This window comes from Myotis lucifugus, unplaced genomic scaffold (genome assembly GCF_000147115.1).
Source record: "Myotis lucifugus unplaced genomic scaffold, Myoluc2.0 scaffold_85, whole genome shotgun sequence".
In the NCBI taxonomy this organism is placed as follows: domain Eukaryota; kingdom Metazoa; phylum Chordata; class Mammalia; order Chiroptera; family Vespertilionidae; genus Myotis; species Myotis lucifugus.
The window spans coordinates 2,150,023-2,167,298 of record NW_005871133.1 but is presented as its reverse complement, the minus strand read 5'-3'; the positions used below and the strand labels follow the sequence as shown (position 1 = coordinate 2,167,298).

Sequence of the window (17,276 nt, the reverse complement as noted above, 5' to 3'; positions counted from 1 at the left end):
AGAGGGGGACAGGTGAGGCGGGGCCCTGGGAACTCGGCCCGCTGCTCTGGGAGGAGAAGCCCCCACCCTCTTCCCAGTCCGGAGCCCTGGCTGCCCTCCTGGTCTCCCAACGCCCCCTCTAGAGCTGGCGCCCAGGACCTCCCCATCCAAGTAGGGTGCTCAGTGGTGGACCTCGGAGTGTCGTTTCCTTGGGATTCTTCATCCTCCAAATTTTTCTCATCTCACTTTCACTGCGGCAAGAAAAGAATAGGAGACTTCAAAGATTCTGTATTTCGGTAGAATTGATTGCCCTCTGAATTTTGTTTTATATATTTAAGTGGTTATTCTCAAAAGAGGTCCACAGTTTTCAGCAGACTGGCAAAGGATCCATAGCACCAAAAGGGTTAAGAACACCCAAAGGAATCATAGTTTTGGGGGTTGGTCTTTAAAATCAGGATTGTGGCATGTAGGTGTGTGGTCCTCTTAGGAACTTTCTGCTAGACTGTGTCCTGCCCCATTATTTCAAAATTCAGGTTGCTCAAAGCTTTGCCTGGAGGCGCTAGAGTTGTTCTAAATCCTTAGGAAGCACAGTTCTTTGTCTGGTGGATAAGTTCAGGGCTCGGAGTTTGTGTTAGCTATGTGAGTTATCCAAAGTCATATGAATTGAATGGTGAGAGTGAAATTCATACATTTGTTTAACTTGTATTTATTAGGAGAGGTTATCGGGTGCCCAGTTCTGCTCCAGATGCTGTTAATAATGCAAATTGCAGTGAAAAGATTTACAATCCCCGTTTTAGTGGGCTGATGATAATATGTAAATACTAGAGGCCTGGTGCACAAGATTTGTGCACTGTGGGGGGGGGGTGCCGGGAGGGGAGAGGTTCCTCAGCTGGGCCTGCGCCCTCTCGCAGTCTGGGACTCCCCGTGGGCAGTGGGACATCTATAGCTTTGCTGTGAAGGCAGGCTCCTGCCACTGCCCCTGCACTTGCCATCTGTGAGCCCGGCTTCTGGCTGAGCTGCTCCCCCTGTGGGAGCCCACTGACCACCAGAGGGCAGCTCCTGTGTTGAGCATTTGCCCCCTGGTGGTCAGTGCGTGTCATAGCGTCATAGCTCAGTCTTTCTGCCATTAGGTCTATTTGCATATTAGCCTTTTATTAGATAGGCTAGGATAGGATGAAGAGACCCTGTTAAGGGCAACACAGGCATACCTCGTTTTATTGCGGTTCTCCTGTTGTGTTTACCAGGTGACAGCATGCCAGGACTCCCTTCATCCTTTCTGCCATGTCCAAGTACCATTTTTACTATTACTTAATTGCTTTCTTTATATCAACTTATTTCATGTAAAATACATTTTTTAATACATGAAGTTATTTAAAATGAAATTTTATATCACTATTTTAAATGGGAAATCTGTAGAACCTATCTAAATGGTCAGAAAAATACAAGGAAGGCAAAACAATGCTGTTTTAGCTTGATGTCAATTGCTTTGAAGTTGAAGCCTCTAATTAAAGACATACTAGCACCAAAAAGACATGATACGAAGGATTGAAAGAGAAACAGAAGGGGTGACTTTCTCACTGAGTCAGTTCCATGCCACCACCAGTGGGTATGGCAGAGAAACAAGTGCTACAGCGTGCAGCTTCCCCAGTGAGCAGAATAGGTGCGCTTTTAATTTGTTTTGCAGAAAAGGAGTGGATGAGGGTTAAATAGAGAAGTGCTTTAGGGTGTGCGTGAAGGTGGGAACCCGGATTTCAGAACCAGTATCATTAAGCATTCTCATTGATGATAGTGTGTCTGGTCTCTCTGTTAGGATTGGGGGAGGCGGGGTAACAGTGGTTAACTTAGACCTATAATGCTTCTTAATAGGGACACTATTAGCCTTTGGGGCCAGGTCATTGCTATGCAGGACTATCCTAACCATGGATATTCTTGTTCCCTAGGCACTAAATGCCAGCACTGATACTCTCCCTTTCCCTTCCCCCTAGTCATTGTCATAACAAGTTCCCATACTTTTCTAAATGCCTTTTAGAAGTGATTAAGAACTATTACCCCCAACAAGGAAGGAATGGGGAGTTTATTCTACTCAGAGGGAATGGGATCTACAAATGTATGGAAACAGGACTGAGCATTTGAAACTGGTCTTATCTTTTCCAGAAGAGAAGAAGAAATTGATCAGAGATTTTGATGAAAAGCAACAAGAAGCAAATGAAACGGTGAGAACAGAGAACCGGTCTTGTTTCTTTTATCTGGTGTTCATCTTTTTCAAAACGAATGCTTATGACCTGATCACCGATTAATTGTTCCTGCTTATTGATCCTGATTTTGATTATTTTGACTAAATGAGACCAATTGATGGGGATGGGTGTTGGGGGTAGGTGTTAACAAACACAAATGGGTAAAGCTAGAAGACTGTCCCAAAGTGAGGCTTTGATAATACATTAAAAAAAAAAAAGATGTCCACCAGGATCATTCATTTTCTTTGTTAAACTTACTGTCACAAAATGTAGCTCACAGGTGGTTCTAAGTCACTTTCCCTTCTGTTTTAAAAGAGAGCATTGTGACTGGATTTGGCATCTTGGGTAAGACATGCAAGGACAGGATGAGTTCTCAATCACAACCCAGAGCTGTCAGAAGTTTTTAAACCAGAGAACTTCCTTCTTGCTTGAAGAACAACTTCCCTATTCCAGGGAAGTTCTGAGAAGTTAAGTTTATCTGCATCCTTTTCTCTGTTGCACATCTATTTTAAGAAGGATCAGACTGTGGAACCTATCTCCTTCATAATGGGACTACTAGAAACTTTTCTTTTCCAAACATATTTTTACTGATTTCAGAGAGGAAGGGAGAGGGAAAGAGAAAAAGAAACATCAATGATGATAATCATTAATCGGCTGCCTCCTGCACACCCCACACTGGGGATTGAGCCCACAACCCAGGCATATACCCTGACCGGGAATCGAACCATGACCTCCCTGTTCATAGGTCAACGTTCAACCACTGAGCCATGCTGGCCGAGCTAGAAACTTTTCTTAATACCTGAGTATAGATGGGCATATTCATGGTACCTTTTACAGAGCCAGTCTTCTGTTTTGGTTAACATCTTGGTAGCATTTAAAAAATCTTTTAGCTTACACTGATTTATTTGTTTGGTGCTTTCTTTCTTTGAACTTAGCAAAAGTAACCCATCCTAGGTAGATGAAAATAATTTATGTCTTCTTGTGAACATGTTCACGCTTTATATTTTACTTATCCCAAACAGATGGAAATCTCTGACATGGAGACCATTGATTTTCAGAAAGAGGAGGAGGAAGGGAAGAGCCTTGATGCCAGATAAATATCATTTTTATACAGTAGACCTCAAAGTGCTTCATGATGGCACCTGAATCAAAACAGGCTAAGAACTCATTATTCTAAACAGTGAACTTGAAGATTTTGAATTCTGACTTCTCTTTTTGTGTAATCTTGAGGTTTTTCCAGATCTTTTTTTTTTTTTTTTTTTTTAAATTCTCACCCGAGGATATTATTTCCATTGATTTTTAGAGAGCATGGAAGGGAGGGTGGAGGGGGAGAAAGAGAGAAAGACATCAACATGAGAGAGACATTGATTGGTTGCCTCCTGCATGTGCCCCAACCAGGGCAGGGGATTGAACATGTAACCGAGGTACGTGGACACCCTTGACTGGGAATCGAACTCTCGACCCTTCAGTCTGCAGGCTGATGCTCTAACCACAGAGCAAATTGGCCAGGGCAGTTTTTTCAAGTCTTATATATGAAATAGAAATAATATTTCCTGCCTTGTTGATTTGCTATGAGGATTGAATGAATGCATATAAAAATGTTTAATAAGCTATAAGGTACTTGTTCATTTTTTCACTCATTCATCACATACTTTTTGAATACCTAACATGAAACAGAAAAGAACCAGGCTGTCCACTCACTATTTTCTGCCTTCCTAGCTGGCAGAGATGGAAGAGGAACTACGTTATGCACCCCTGTCTTTTCGTAACCCTATGATGTCTAAGCTTCGAAACTACCGGAAGGACCTTGCCAAACTCCACAGGGAAGTAAGAAGCACGCCTTTGACAGCCACACCCGGGGGCCGAGGAGACATGAAATATGGCACATACACTGTAGAGAATGAGCATTTGGTAAGCGTCAGCTGTTTTCCCCCCTTTGGGCCTGTGTACAAGAATTAACCATACTGTGGAGTGCAGTTCATGTTACAGTGTATACTACACGACACTTGTTCCCCCACCGTCCTCTTTCCTGCACCCAGCTCCCCTTTTCTTGGGTATTTACCCTACTGTATTTAATGCATATCTTTCCAAACCACATACTTATTTACTTTTCTTTGTATCCTTTATATGTAAAACAGTGCTTGGTATGTAGTGGTGGTGCGCAAGTGTTACCTAATCTTATTATATCTGAACTCTGTATTCTGACCCATTGATCCAGTTTCTTTCTCACATATGCCAAAAATTCAGTTAGATTTTTAATTTATCAGAGTATTGTTACAAAATTAACGCAAGCTTTCTTTTACATTTATATGATGACCCAGTAGCCCAGATACAGTAGAGAAGGCAGGATGCTTAAGAAGGGGCTTCACTAATACCTTGCTCTCTTGCAATAGAAAGTGAGCCAGATTGCCTCTTGCCTCAGTATTCTGATTTATAAAGTTAGACTGACTCGGTAGAAAAATCTATATTCTGAAACTCTAGAGAAGCTAGAGAGTTAAAGGAATAAAACTTCACAAAGCTTAAACTTAATGAGTTGCTTTTGGGGTTGTATTCCATAGTGCAAAGTTGAAATGGCCTGGCAAGTAGCATAGGAAAGAAATGGAAGTGCAGATTGCACATATGTAGAAAAGCTGATAATACCATTTTAAACAAACCCCATTTCATGATGCATTCTTATTATAGTTGAAGAGATGTTCAGATGCTGCTAGCCTGACATTGCTGATGTCAAAACTAGAGTATTTGAGAATGGTGTAAAATTTCAAAGTTCACTTGTGAAGGGAGGGACTGGGAAAAGCCAGGCAAGGCAGGTGGAGCTTGTTAGAGCAGTGGTTCTCAACCTTGGCTGCACATTAGAATCACCTGGGAATCTTTTTAAAATCTTCGGAGGATGAGGCCCAGAAATCAGGATTTTAAAAAGATTCCCAGATGATTCTAATGTGCAGCCAAGGTTGAGAACCACTGTGTTAGAGATGAGAGGTGAAAGTGACTTTGGTCATTTATTACACACACACACACACACACACACACACACACACACACCCAAAACAAAAAAGGGGGAGATCAGTCTAGAGAGTAATTTTGCTTTAAAATGATCAGTTTCAGAAATTAGAAACACAACTTAGATATATGCCACTTTCAATAGAATTATTATTCCAAATCTGAGATTGATTTATGTAATCTTACTATCTTTTCCTGTTCTTTCTCAACCTAATCAGTTGAAAACCCCCATCTTTTATTTTTAAAAAGCGTTATTCCTGCTTCGTTTAAGCTAAAGTAGGTGGGGTTTAGTTCAACCTCATTCAGTAGTTTCCTCATCCACTGGTCCATATAACATGTATGAGGAATTCTTGTTACTTCTGATCTGGGAACCTGTTTTTGGCTGCCCCTTTTTTTTTTTTTTTTAAATGTTTATAGATTAGAGAGGGTGGGAGGAAGGACATCGATGTGAGAGAGAAACATCAACTGATTGCCTCCTGTGGATTGAGTCTGCAAGCTAGGTATGTGCCCTGACTGGGAATTGAACCCATGACCTTTTGGTTTACGGGACGATGCTCCAACGGAGCCACACCAACCAGGGCCCATTTTTGACTTCTTGATGGTGGTGTCTAGTGCTCAGTAATAGGCCCTGTGAACTGGCCCCTTTTTTAATGTGTGTGTGTGTGTGTACATGTATGCTTTTAAAAATGTTTATTTTAAAATAATATTTTTAATTTTAATATGTTTAGTAATTGAATATTGTATTTATAGTTTTGAGAGAGAGAGATCTATCCATTGTTCCACATATTTAGGCATTCATTGGTTGACCCTGTATGTGCCCTGACCAGGATTAAACCCAAAACCTTGGCGTATTTGGGACGATGCTCTAACCAACTGAGCTACCTGGCCATAGCTAAGAACTAGAGCTACACCCATTTCTGTCAGTGGTTAATTCTGAGGCTACTTCTTTCCTCATGTCTTCTGTGCTTAGGATTATAGGTGGAGTAAAACTTTGGTGGGGATTTAGAAAATTAGGGCACTTGGGAAATTAGGGCAGCTAGGCCATCTTACTCGGCCCTAAATACCTTCTTCCCTGAGAGCAAATCACCAGTGTGGCCACTTAAGTTTTTGTTTTCTGTTTGTCTTGAAGTGAAATTCTTTGGGGGCTTACCAAGAGTGTGGCCACTTAAGTTTTTTCTTCCAGAATGTGGCAGTGTCCCACCCAGACTGCTAATTGATTTCTGTATGTACTGAAAATGATTAGCTTATGCATGGTCCCTTAATCCTCAGTATCAATCAGGTAGGAATCTTCAGTGAATTAATATGTTCTAGGGCTGTAGAGTTTAGTTGGCTTGTTTGCTGCCCATCAGTTATAAGCTATCATTTTCAGGTAGCTCCTGCACCCCAAATCTGGGCCACTGCTTCTCAGAAGTTGCTAGTTCAGGAAGCACATGAACCAGTTCAGATTCATTACAAACAAGGGAAAATGCTCTGATGTTTTTAAGCCTCCTTACCTTGCCTCGCTTAAGTGTAACAAGCAGTGCAGTGAGAGGTATTGTGATCCTGATTGGATTCCAAGTTCTGCTTTAGTCTGACCTTGAAAAGGATCTTAGAGTTCATTACCATCCTTGTATGTCTTAAAGAAAATTAGCCTAGCCAGCGTGGCTCACGGGTTGAGTGTCAACCTATGAACCAGGAAGTCACTGTTTGATTCCTAGTCAGGGCACATGCCCGGGTTTTGGGCTCAATCCCCAGTAGGTGGCATGGAGGCAGCCAAACAATAAAAATATATTTAAAAAATAATAGTAATGAAAATTAGTCCTGGCCAATGTGACTCAGTTGGTTGAGTGTCCTCTACACCAAGAAGTCACTGGTTCGATTCCTGGTCAGGGCACATGCCCAGGTTTCAGCTCTAGCCCCAGTAGGGGGCATGCAGGAGAGAGCCAATTGCTGTTTTTCTCTCATCGGTGTTTCTCTCCCTTCCTCTCTCTCTAAAATCAATAAAAATTTATTTTAAAAAATAATGAAAATTATTGCACACTATATCCCTTCTTACATAAGAGTGGTCATAAGGATTGTGTTGGCAATTACTGTATAGTGGAAGAACTTTAACATTTCTCTTTCATAATCCTGTCAGAATCAGCTACAGTCTCAGAGGGTATTGCTTTTGCAAGGCACTGACAGCCTGAACCGGGCCACCCAGAGTATTGAGCGTTCTCATCGGATTGCCACAGAAACTGACCAGATTGGCTCGGAAATTATAGAAGAGCTGGGGGAGCAACGTGACCAGTTGGAACGTACCAAAAGTAGAGTAAGTGTGGGCGAATGAGGAAAGGGGCAAGAGTGGGTAAAGTAGGTGGGCCCATTAAACCCTGATGGCATGCTCCTCCCCAGAGCTTCAGCAATTCTGAATTCAGAGTAAATGGCCTTTTAGGGCCTTATGCTTTTCTCAGTTTCTAGTTTGCATGGCTGAGAGATCTCGCTTGGAAGTAATTTTAACTCTAAGATTTAGAGATCATTGGAGGGGGAAAAAGAAAGACTGAAGAAACTTGGATTTCTGCATTTATTGAAGACTGTCAAATAAACATAAGATTGCAGTCACTCCATCCTTTTATTCCTGTATTACCACTCTGAGGTTTTGATTTCTCTTACATCTAGTGGGATATTCTGCTATTCTTATGAAAGTATCATCTGACAAGATCCTAGCTTTCCTGTCATTTAGAACCAAGGCTATTTTCCACATGTCATAAAATAGTACCACTGACAATTTATAGAGGTTCAATCCTGGACTGTAAGTCTGTACTGTTACCTGAGGTAAGCTGGATACTTGTGGGAAGCAAATGGAAATAGGCCAATGATGGCTGTATTGGGGCCTCTAATCTATCACTCTAAAAGGCTCTGAAAACTAACATTCCTTTCCATACATCTGCATGGAAATTTTGAAAATAGTACAACTTGCCAATGGAATGCTGTGCCCTTAATAGCATGAGGCAAATCCAGACTAAAAAACAGATACTGTGGGCAAGACTTAAATGGCAAAATATGGTTCAGTGTGGGGGTTTGAGATAATTTTCTCATATATCTTAATAGCTGTAATTCTCCATTCTTAAAATGAGTCAGAATGATGCCCTTCCCTCTGTGAAAATTCACAATAAAGTATTAAATTTAAGGTAAACTCTAGAAAAGGTAGCTTGCTTACAGACTGTTTTGATTTTTTACTTTTGTACATACCAGGTGAATTGGCTGAATTCAAAAGCCAAGGAATGGCCCGAGAGATCAACTTACCAAGGCCACTGGGGATTGGAGACAGATGGCAGGTGGCATCTGTTGAAATATCCTCCAGCTGTTAGATTAGTACCAGGCAAGCAAGAGGGAAAGGGTTTGTTTTTGTTTTGTTTTGTTTTTTAAAAAAGGCTTAATTCCTTTCACAATTCAATGTAAGTATCTCTTAAAGGGATAAAGAAAAAATAACCATACTCCAAGAATGGTAATCCACCAGCCTATGAAAACAAACTGTAACTCAAGAGGCTCTCCTGGAGTTAGACTGGTGAAATTCAAATCTTAAATTGCTTCAGTTACTGGCAAGGTGTACACTTGAAGCCTTTCTGTTTTGAGTAGCCAGGCATGAGCTCTTGTCCCAGAAGTCCCTCACACAGCCTTGGGATAGATATAATTCCTAAACCTACTTGACAAGTACTAAAGTATCTTGTCCTCTCCAGTTTCTTCTAATTATACTCAGAGGCCATCTTTTAAATTGGTTTGATTTCAACATATCCTTCTTAATGCCCACTGTCAGTTTAGGAATATTCAAATTCTAGAGTGTATACTTTTGAAAGAAGGGGAAAATAATTGCTATTTTCTCTTCTCAGCTCGTAAACACAAATGAAAACTTGAGCAAAAGTCGAAAGATTCTCCGGTCAATGTCCAGAAAGTAAGTTTCAGAAATAGTCACAAAATTAATTTCTCTTAACTCTCATGCCTTTCAACCAAGAGTGTAAAAGCTTTAAACTGTGACTTGCAAAGGTTCTAATAAAGCTGAAGAAATAAAGAATATTGTCTTGTGTAGTTAAATATCCCAAGACAGAATCTTTTGTTAAAAGTATATGCTGCTCTGATTTGGAACCGTGTAAAATTTGTCCACTGAAAGCATATATATATATGAAAGGGAGAGAGAAACATAAATGATGAGAGTCATTGATCCGCTGCCTCCTGCATGCCCTGTAGCCGGCAACCAGGCATCAAACTGTGAACACCTGGTTCATAGGTTGACACTCAACCACTGAGCCACACTGGCTGGGCCACTGAAAGTACTTTTATTCCCAGCTTACATTCCTTAGAGAAAACAGCACATGGGAGTAATACAGCTTCATATTCGTAAAAACTTGATTAAAAAACTATTTTCACTGCTACTGCTTAATACTTGCTTTTGGCTCTGCTTGCTCTTCGTCAGAGTCAATCCCTTACCTGGGAATTCTGTCTTGTTAGCAAAAAGTTGTTTTTTAAAAAATCCTTGATGTAAGTGCTGACAACAAAATGAATTTGGGGTAAGTGGTAGTATGCATGGGTCAAAATCACAATTGAGTCATGGAATTATCAGGAGAGTGAGATTTTCCTAAACAGTTGTAAATTCCTTATGGAATAGGGGGAAACCTTCAGTTTAGAGTGAACATGAGAACCAGAGATTGGATTCTTTGTATTAACAAAAGACAGATTTTTCTTTGAAGCTCCTATATTGCCTTTGTAGAGAAATCCTGGGGGAAAGAGAAAGTAAGAGAGGTACTACCCAACTTCTGGTTACTTAGCACCTGTCCCCAAGCTGCACGTCAGCCCTGGCGAGTCTGCCACAAATACTTCTCTAACATGCTCACAACTGTAGTATGTAACTGATACGGCTCTATATGATTAGATGATACTATATTACTGCTAATTTTGTAATATGATTCAACCGGATTTCAGAATAGGTATTTTTTTCATATTATATTTAATACTATTTTCCTAACTAGACCCTCCTAGAAAAGCTAGTTCTAAAGTGAAGTAGCAGCCCTGGTCGAGTGGCTTGGTTGGTTGGAGCATCATCCTGTACACCAAAAGGTTGCATGGTTTGATCCCTGGTTGGGTTGCGTTATGGGAGGCAACCTCTCACATTGATGTTTCTCTCTCCCCCTTCCTCTCTCAAGTCAATAAAAACATGTCCTCAGGTGAGGTTTTAAAAAAATAAAGTGAGGAAGTAACTACTATTTGAAGACATTTTAGAATAAAAAACCATTTATACCTTTGATATATATTGTCCCAGTTTTCAACATTTCTGGGAGGTAGATAGGTTTTTTTCTCTGTGATAGCTAAAGAAGCTTTCGAGTTGTCACTTAACCAGCTAAAGAACCTTATACTGGCATACCTTGAGTTATTGCGCTTTGCAGACATTGCGTTTGTTTTTGTTTTTTACAAATTGAAGGTTTGTGTCAAGCAATTTATCAGTGCCATTTTCCAATAAGCTCATTTTTAAATTAAGGTATGCATGTGTTGTGTGTTTTTTTTTAGACATAATGCTATTGCACACTTAATAGCCTATAGTCTAGTGTAAACATAACTTATATGCATCGGGAAACAAAAAAAATTTATGTGACTTGCTTTGTTACTGTATTCACTTTATTGCAGTGGTCTGGAATCAAACCCGCAATATTTTTGTGGTATGCCTGTGTATACTTATTGCTAAGTGGCTATGAGATCAAACAAAAAATTCAGTCTACCTCCCAGTGTCTAGCCTTGGTCCCAAGTCAAACTTTAATGTATTGAGAATGGAAAGAGCCCAGCTGGCATGGCTCAGTGGTTGAGCTATGAACCAGGAGGTCACAGTTCGATTCCTGGTCAGAGCACATGCCTGGGTTGTGGGCTTAGATCCCCAGTGTGGGGCGTGCAGGAGGCAGCTGATAAATGATTCTCTCTCGTCATTGATGTTTCTATTTCTCTCTCCCTATCCCTTCCTCTCTGAAATAAAAAATATATTTTAAAAAAAAGAATGGAAAGAAATAAGGTTATCCAGACTTCTGACTGCTCACTTGTTTGTGTTTGTAGAGTGACAACCAACAAGCTGCTACTTTCCATTGTCATCTTACTGGAGTTAGCCATCCTGGGAGGCCTGGTTTATTACAAATTCTTTCGCAAGCATTGAACTTCCTGCACGGAAGGGTTTGTGGACCAGAACTTTGACCCTGAGAATGAATAGTGTTACAGATGTGGAATAAGTGTATTGCTGCTGTGAGCTAACGGTTCAAGGATGCACTGTGTAGCCAGACTGTGGGAAGAGGGAGGGAAGATGGAAAACCAGTTAATGTGAAGAAACAGCAACAAGACCAGTGTGATATACCAAGGTAATAAATGCTGTTTATGACTTCTTTAAATTTACATGGTACTCCAACATATTAATACCCTGTGAATTGCAAAAAAAAAACCCCCAAAAACCCACAAATACATTTACAGTAGTATCATTGGTCACCAAAATGGAGGGGGAAAGGAAATTTTACAATTGTGAGAATACGCAAATGTTCTCATTAAGGCAGTATTGACCCAGATGACCATGTAGTATCTGCCCCCTCAAAAACTTCACAACTCTGGAATGCCCATTGTGACGAACATGTCAGCATACAGTATTTCCTAAATTCTCACACGTTCTTCATTTTCTGATTCATGTGGTGAACTGGGAGTAGGAAGTTGGTCATAGACATTGTGCCCTCCTTCCCTTGTCTGACCAAAACTTGAAGCAATCACATCCACTGCCAGGCCAGCTGTAGCCTTGGCTTCTTCGTCTGAGGCAGCCAACTGAGGATTAACTTCAACGAGATCCAGTGCTGACAGCAACCCTAAAAGAACAAAGTGTGACAAAACCTCAGAAAATCCCTTAGCTGCTGCTTTCAGTGAGGGTCGTACCACCTGGACAGAATAAACCAAGGTAAAAAACCAACCATTTTCTACTATAACATCCACTGTCAGGAAGCCCCTTATACCTCATTCTCTTGGGCCTGAATTTATTAAAACACTGTTATATTGCCCTGGCCAGTGTGGTTGGGCATTGTCCCATGCACCAAGAGTTCATCAGTTCAATTCCCCATCAGGGCACATGCCCAAGTTGCAGGCTCAATCCCCAATAGGGGGCATGCAGGAGGCAGCTGATCGGTTTCTTCCTTTCTCAAATCAATAAAAACGCGCTCACACACACACACACACAACAACAGCCCTGACCAGCGTGCTTGGTGGTTAGAGCATCGGCCTGTGAACCAAAGTGTCACAGGTTCAATTCTGATCAAGGGCATCTATCTGGGTTGCAGGTTCCCTACCCTGGCTGGTGGGGGAGGCAACCAATTCATGTGACTCTCTCACATCGAGTTTCTCTCTCCCCCTTCTGCCTTCCCATTCTCTCTAAAATCAATGGGGAAAAAATATCTTCTAGTGAGGATTAACAAAAAAAACACAAAACAACAAAGCACCCAACCACTGCTGTATTAGAGTAGAATTGAAAGAAACCTTTAAGGTAATAAAAGCAATCATCCCTCTTTAACTGACATACAAGGCATAGATGTCAGGCTTTGTGAAGAGAATAAAGAAAGAGCTTGGGGGGCTGTGGGTCAAGGAGTTCCCAACCTACTTGTTGAGAAAATATGTGCCATTTCCAATATTAAGGAACTTTCCAGATGCCTGCCTGCATGTAGCCAAAATTCTATTCCCACTTTTGACTCTGATGCTGTATCCACATACTTAAGGCACCACGTGCCCTGAAGTATAGTTACTACTGCAGATCTTACTCTCGCTTCTGCAGGTCTGAGCTCTGAGGGCAGATTCCACATTTATTTCCCCCCCAACTCCCTCACCCCCACTTCTCTGGGGTAGTTAACTTTTTAGTTGGGTATTCTGAGTGAAGTTAATCTACCTTTTCAAGATTTATCTGAACAAACTAGTATTCGAGAATACAAGTATCTGAGAATATTTAGAGTGGCCATAAAACCTGGAAACATGAGTGAATATTGCTAATGGTTTATTGGTATTACATTATAGTACACTAGAGGCCAGGTGCACGAATTCATGTACCAGTGGGGTCCCTCAGCCTGGCCTGCGGGATTGGGCCAAAACCAGCTCTCTGACATCCCCCAAGGGGTGCCAGATTGCGAGAGGGCACAGGCCAGGCTGAGGGACCCCACCGGTGCACAATTGAGGCCAGGGAGGGATGCGGGAGGTTGGCCAGCCAGGGAGGGACAGCGGGAGGGCTCCAGGGCGTGTTCAGCCCTTTCTCGCTCAGTCTGGATCAGCCAGACTCCAGCAGCAAGCTGATCTACCAGTCAGAGCGTCTGCCCCCTCATGGTCAGTGCACATCATAGCAAGCAGTTGAGCGGCCTTAGCATATCATTAACATATTACGCTTTGGTTGGTTGAACGGCTGACCGGACAACTGGACACTTAGCATATTAGACTTTTATTATATAGGATGATATGCTCATTGCCAGGACATCTGTTCAGTGTGCCGTCCCTTGTTAATGCATAGTTCAGTGCACTGTGCAAAACTTCGGTACCACTTCTACCAATTCCTGCACATGCATCTGCATCTCTGATAATTTGTGTGTCTGAATTCCACCGACTAAAGCTGGGCCTTCAGCAGAGCCCAGAAGTAATCAAAAGGGTTTGAGCTCTTAAAAATATATATATTACCCATGGTTTTATATTATTGCCACCCTGTAAATTATTTAAGCAAACTATTTTATGTGTCTAATTGACAGTGTCATGATAGACAGTCGTTTAGAATAGAGTAACATTGCAACAGGAGAGAGAGGGTCAAGGTATGACCACCCCCCCTTATAAGTACTAGCTGTTACTAAGCCCTGGCTCTGGTGGTGTCACTGGGAACCAAAATGGAGGATTGAACTCCCAGGTTCACTTGCCACCAACCCAAGGACGATTAACGCCTAAGATTGTGGGCCTGAGAATGAGACTACCTTGCTTCTGTCAGATCTGATAGATAAGCATTATTTTCCTTTCTGTAGTGCCTAAGAATCTAGTTGGCTCCAGAGCCAGGAAGACCATTTCTCAATTTCCACATCTATCCCAGCTGGTCAAGGGTTTCCTATAGCCCTGGCTGGACCTTTCAGTCTGGGGTCTTTATGCTGTTTAGACCCTAATTTCATGAAATGATATTGAAGTATCCTGCGGAAGTTTAAATTTTGCAATTAAAGGTCATTTAAAGTAGCCTTAAAACTAAGAAGCTTTCAGACAAATGGAAACAGCTACCCTGACTTGCTCAGTGGTTAGGGCATCAGCCTGCGCACCAAAGGGTCTCAGGTTCAATTCCTAGTCAAGGGCATGTACCTGGGCTGCAGGTTTGATTCCCTCAACCCCCCTTTGGGATGCGCATAGGAGGCAACTAATCGATGTGTCTCTCTCACATCAATGTTTCTCTTTCTCCCTCTCCCTCCCTCCCTTCTACTCTGAAAAGCAATGGAAAAAAATATTCTCAGGTGAGGATTAACAAAACAAAAAAAATTTTATTTTTCAAAGAAAGAAACTGTTTGTAAACAAATATGAGTTTAGGGACAGCAACTCCTTGGTAGCCACTCTCGATAACCTAGCATTCATTTTATTAATCTTCTGTCACCCATTCATTTTCCACTATTCCTGTATTAAAGCTCCTATTAAATAAGCTCCAGTATAAGACTTGCCCTACATGTAGCTTTGAAATATCTCCAAGAGAAGCTTTAACTCCACATTCCCAATTCCAGGCGAACCAACTTCTTAATTTAAGGTAAAAATTATAGCTAGTGTTGAGTTTTAATCTTAATCTGCCTTTGGACAGTTCAGATGCAAAGAACTGCATTAGTTTGGCAGGTTATTCTTGTGTCTAATAAATGTTTAAGAAGACAACTTTTTATTCAGTATTATCATATTTTGGTATGAGCCAGATGCAAACATGCCTCTAAATGACTATCCCTTATTAGCCTGACCACATGACTTTTAGCAATAACCAGGTTAGGCAAAAACAATGTCTACAATGACATGAATAATAGAAAAGATTCCCCTGGCAGACAAGAGGCTTCACCATAATTACCTATGTAGTGAACAGGTTAATCACTACTTACCTGTGTTGTGTATTTCCTCAGTAATATACATGCCTTCTCGATAGGTCAGTCCCCCTACTACAGGAGTTCCTGTGGCTGGAGCCAGTGTAGGGTCAAATGCATCAATATCAAAGCTCAGATGGATTGGCCTTTGTCTTCTTGAAAGGAGAAGGATAAGAGAATAGTCATTTGTGCCTGAACATTCATGCTCCCTGCAGATGCAACTTCCTGATTTTGTTGCTGTTAGTCCTGGTATTTTGTTAATGCATCAGATTTCCAGGTTTTCTATTTTAGAAGTTACTAGAGTATTTGCCTATTAGGGTTTATACTCCATTTCATAATTTTTCCATGTTCTGTGTGCCTCAGACTAAATCCAGTTTATATTTCTGACTTACCCTGAACATTAAATTAAAGCCTCTTACATTAACAATTGTCAGTAGAGGGAATTCTTCACTTTCATATGACCTTGGGCCCTGATAGATTCTAATTTCATTTGTATTACATTTGCTTTTATTCTCTCAGAGTGTAACAGCAGCTGAACTTAACTCTGACTTAAGATTTGAAATCTTTTTTTAAATTATGTTTTTATTAATTTTAGAGAGAGGAAGGATAGGGGAAGGGAGAGAAAGAGAAACATCAGTCAGCTGCCTCCTGCGCTCCCCCTACTGGGGATCAAGCCCACAACCTGGGCATGTGTCCTGACTGGGAGTTGAATTGGTGACCTCTTGGCACATGGGACAATGCTCAACCAACTGAGCCACAATGGCCAGGGCTAGATCTGCAATCTTATCATCTCCCAATTCTAACTTTAATTTATCCGAGGTGTCCAATGACTGAAACTAACATATAACACCTATATGCTAAACAACTAAATTTCTTAGTAGATGGCAGTTATAAAGACTCAGCACTGAGAAAATGCTCTTAAAACTAGCATTTGGGTTAGCATTCACCTGCCATCTTTATTCACTACCAAGTTTTGCTTATTATAAAACTTCTTTTAGTTGGCCCGGGCCAGTGTGGCTTGGTTGGAGCATCATCCTGTACACTGAAAGGTCACAGGTTTGATTCCCGGTCAGGGTACATACCCAGGTTTTGGGTTTGATCACCAGTTGGGGTATGTACAGGAGGCAACTGATCGACGTTTCTCACATCAATGTTTCTGTTTCTCTCTCTTCCTTTCCCTCCCCCCTTCCTCTCTCTAAAATAAATTGAAAGAGCATATCCTCAGATGAGGATTAAAACAAAACAAAAAAACTTTCAGATGAAGAAATAGCGAGGCTAAGAAGAATGGGATAATTAGAACAATGAATGCTTCTCATCTCAAAAGATAAGCAATTAAATGGAGCTAAAGATAAATTCATGAGAGAGAGAATCTGGGCAATGATTTCAAGGAAACCCCCTCGCAACCCCAGAGGAAGAATATGACCTATGTTTCATATTCTCCCTTTCTAAATTATTTGAAATTTTTAAACGTACATGTTTTGCTTTTATTTGAAAGAAAAGCTACTATCCTCAAGAGAAAAGCTAAAGTATGCTGCCCCCTGGGAGCTGCTGTATTACCCTGGGAACCTAGAGTAGACATCTGTTGTAGTTACTTACTTGCCAATCAGCAGATCGAATGTCTGTTCCATGACCTTCTGGATACCAAGTCTATCTATGTCTCTCATGGAAAAATACTGGATATCATAATTCTTTAAAATAAAACTGTAATGAGATATAAAGGAAGGAATCGTTAGTTTAAATAGCAAGTTAAATGCACATTTAGATGGGGTTTTGTCTGTACAGTGGTCTACAACAAGTTAAGGCAAGGAACAACATATCAAATGGAACGTAAATGGCCAGGATGGGCCCAAAGTTTATAACCCTGTATCTCAACTTACTGTTCAGGAGGGTCCACATCTCTTAGACCAATATACACAATACTTGGGGGAGAGATACAAGGTTTGATCCAGGAAAATCCTGGGAGCTGTGGCACCTATGTAGAGAGGAATGA

General features: G+C 41.1%; 2 protein-coding genes across 7 annotated transcripts in view; one reads left to right on the top strand and one right to left on the bottom strand.

Moving 5' to 3' along the window:
• The first annotated feature begins 8 nt into the window (after positions 1–8).
• VTI1B (vesicle transport through interaction with t-SNAREs 1B) lies at positions 9–11,591 on the top strand. The gene is made up of 6 exons (XM_006091037.3): positions 9–12; positions 2,134–2,192; positions 3,933–4,124; positions 7,327–7,500; positions 9,059–9,120; positions 11,262–11,591. The coding sequence occupies exons 3-6, from the start codon at positions 3,942–3,944 to the stop codon at positions 11,356–11,358; spliced, it is 516 nt and encodes a 171-aa protein (XP_006091099.2). The 5' UTR covers positions 9–12; positions 2,134–2,192; positions 3,933–3,941; the 3' UTR covers positions 11,359–11,591.
• Positions 11,546–17,276, bottom strand: part of ARG2 (arginase 2) — a 42,135-nt gene continuing 36,404 nt past the window's right edge. For 5 of the 6 annotated variants that reach the window (XM_023755846.1, XM_023755848.1, XM_023755844.1 and 2 more), the window contains 4 exons: positions 17,164–17,258; positions 16,883–16,987; positions 15,305–15,441; positions 11,551–12,046 (listed from right to left, as the gene is read on the bottom strand). In XM_023755846.1, coding sequence (XP_023611614.1) covers positions 11,841–12,046; positions 15,305–15,441; positions 16,883–16,987; positions 17,164–17,258 — 543 coding nt within the window. In that variant the 3' untranslated portion in view covers positions 11,551–11,840. Of the gene's footprint in view, positions 12,047–15,304; positions 15,442–16,882; positions 16,988–17,163; positions 17,259–17,276 lie in introns of all 6 variants that reach the window. The other variant, XM_006091000.3, reaches the window with a different exon arrangement.

Bases quoted from the DNA above. Each gene is read 5' to 3' on its own strand.
- VTI1B (XM_006091037.3), top strand. From the start codon at position 3,942: ATGGAAGAGGAACTACGTTATGCACCCCTGTCTTTTCGTAACCCTATG. The intron at 4,125-7,326 runs GTAAGCGTCAGC...TAATCCTGTCAG, and splicing joins CTGTAGAGAATGAGCATTTG to AATCAGCTACAGTCTCAGAG. The intron at 9,121-11,261 runs GTAAGTTTCAGA...TTGTGTTTGTAG, and splicing joins CTCCGGTCAATGTCCAGAAA to AGTGACAACCAACAAGCTGC.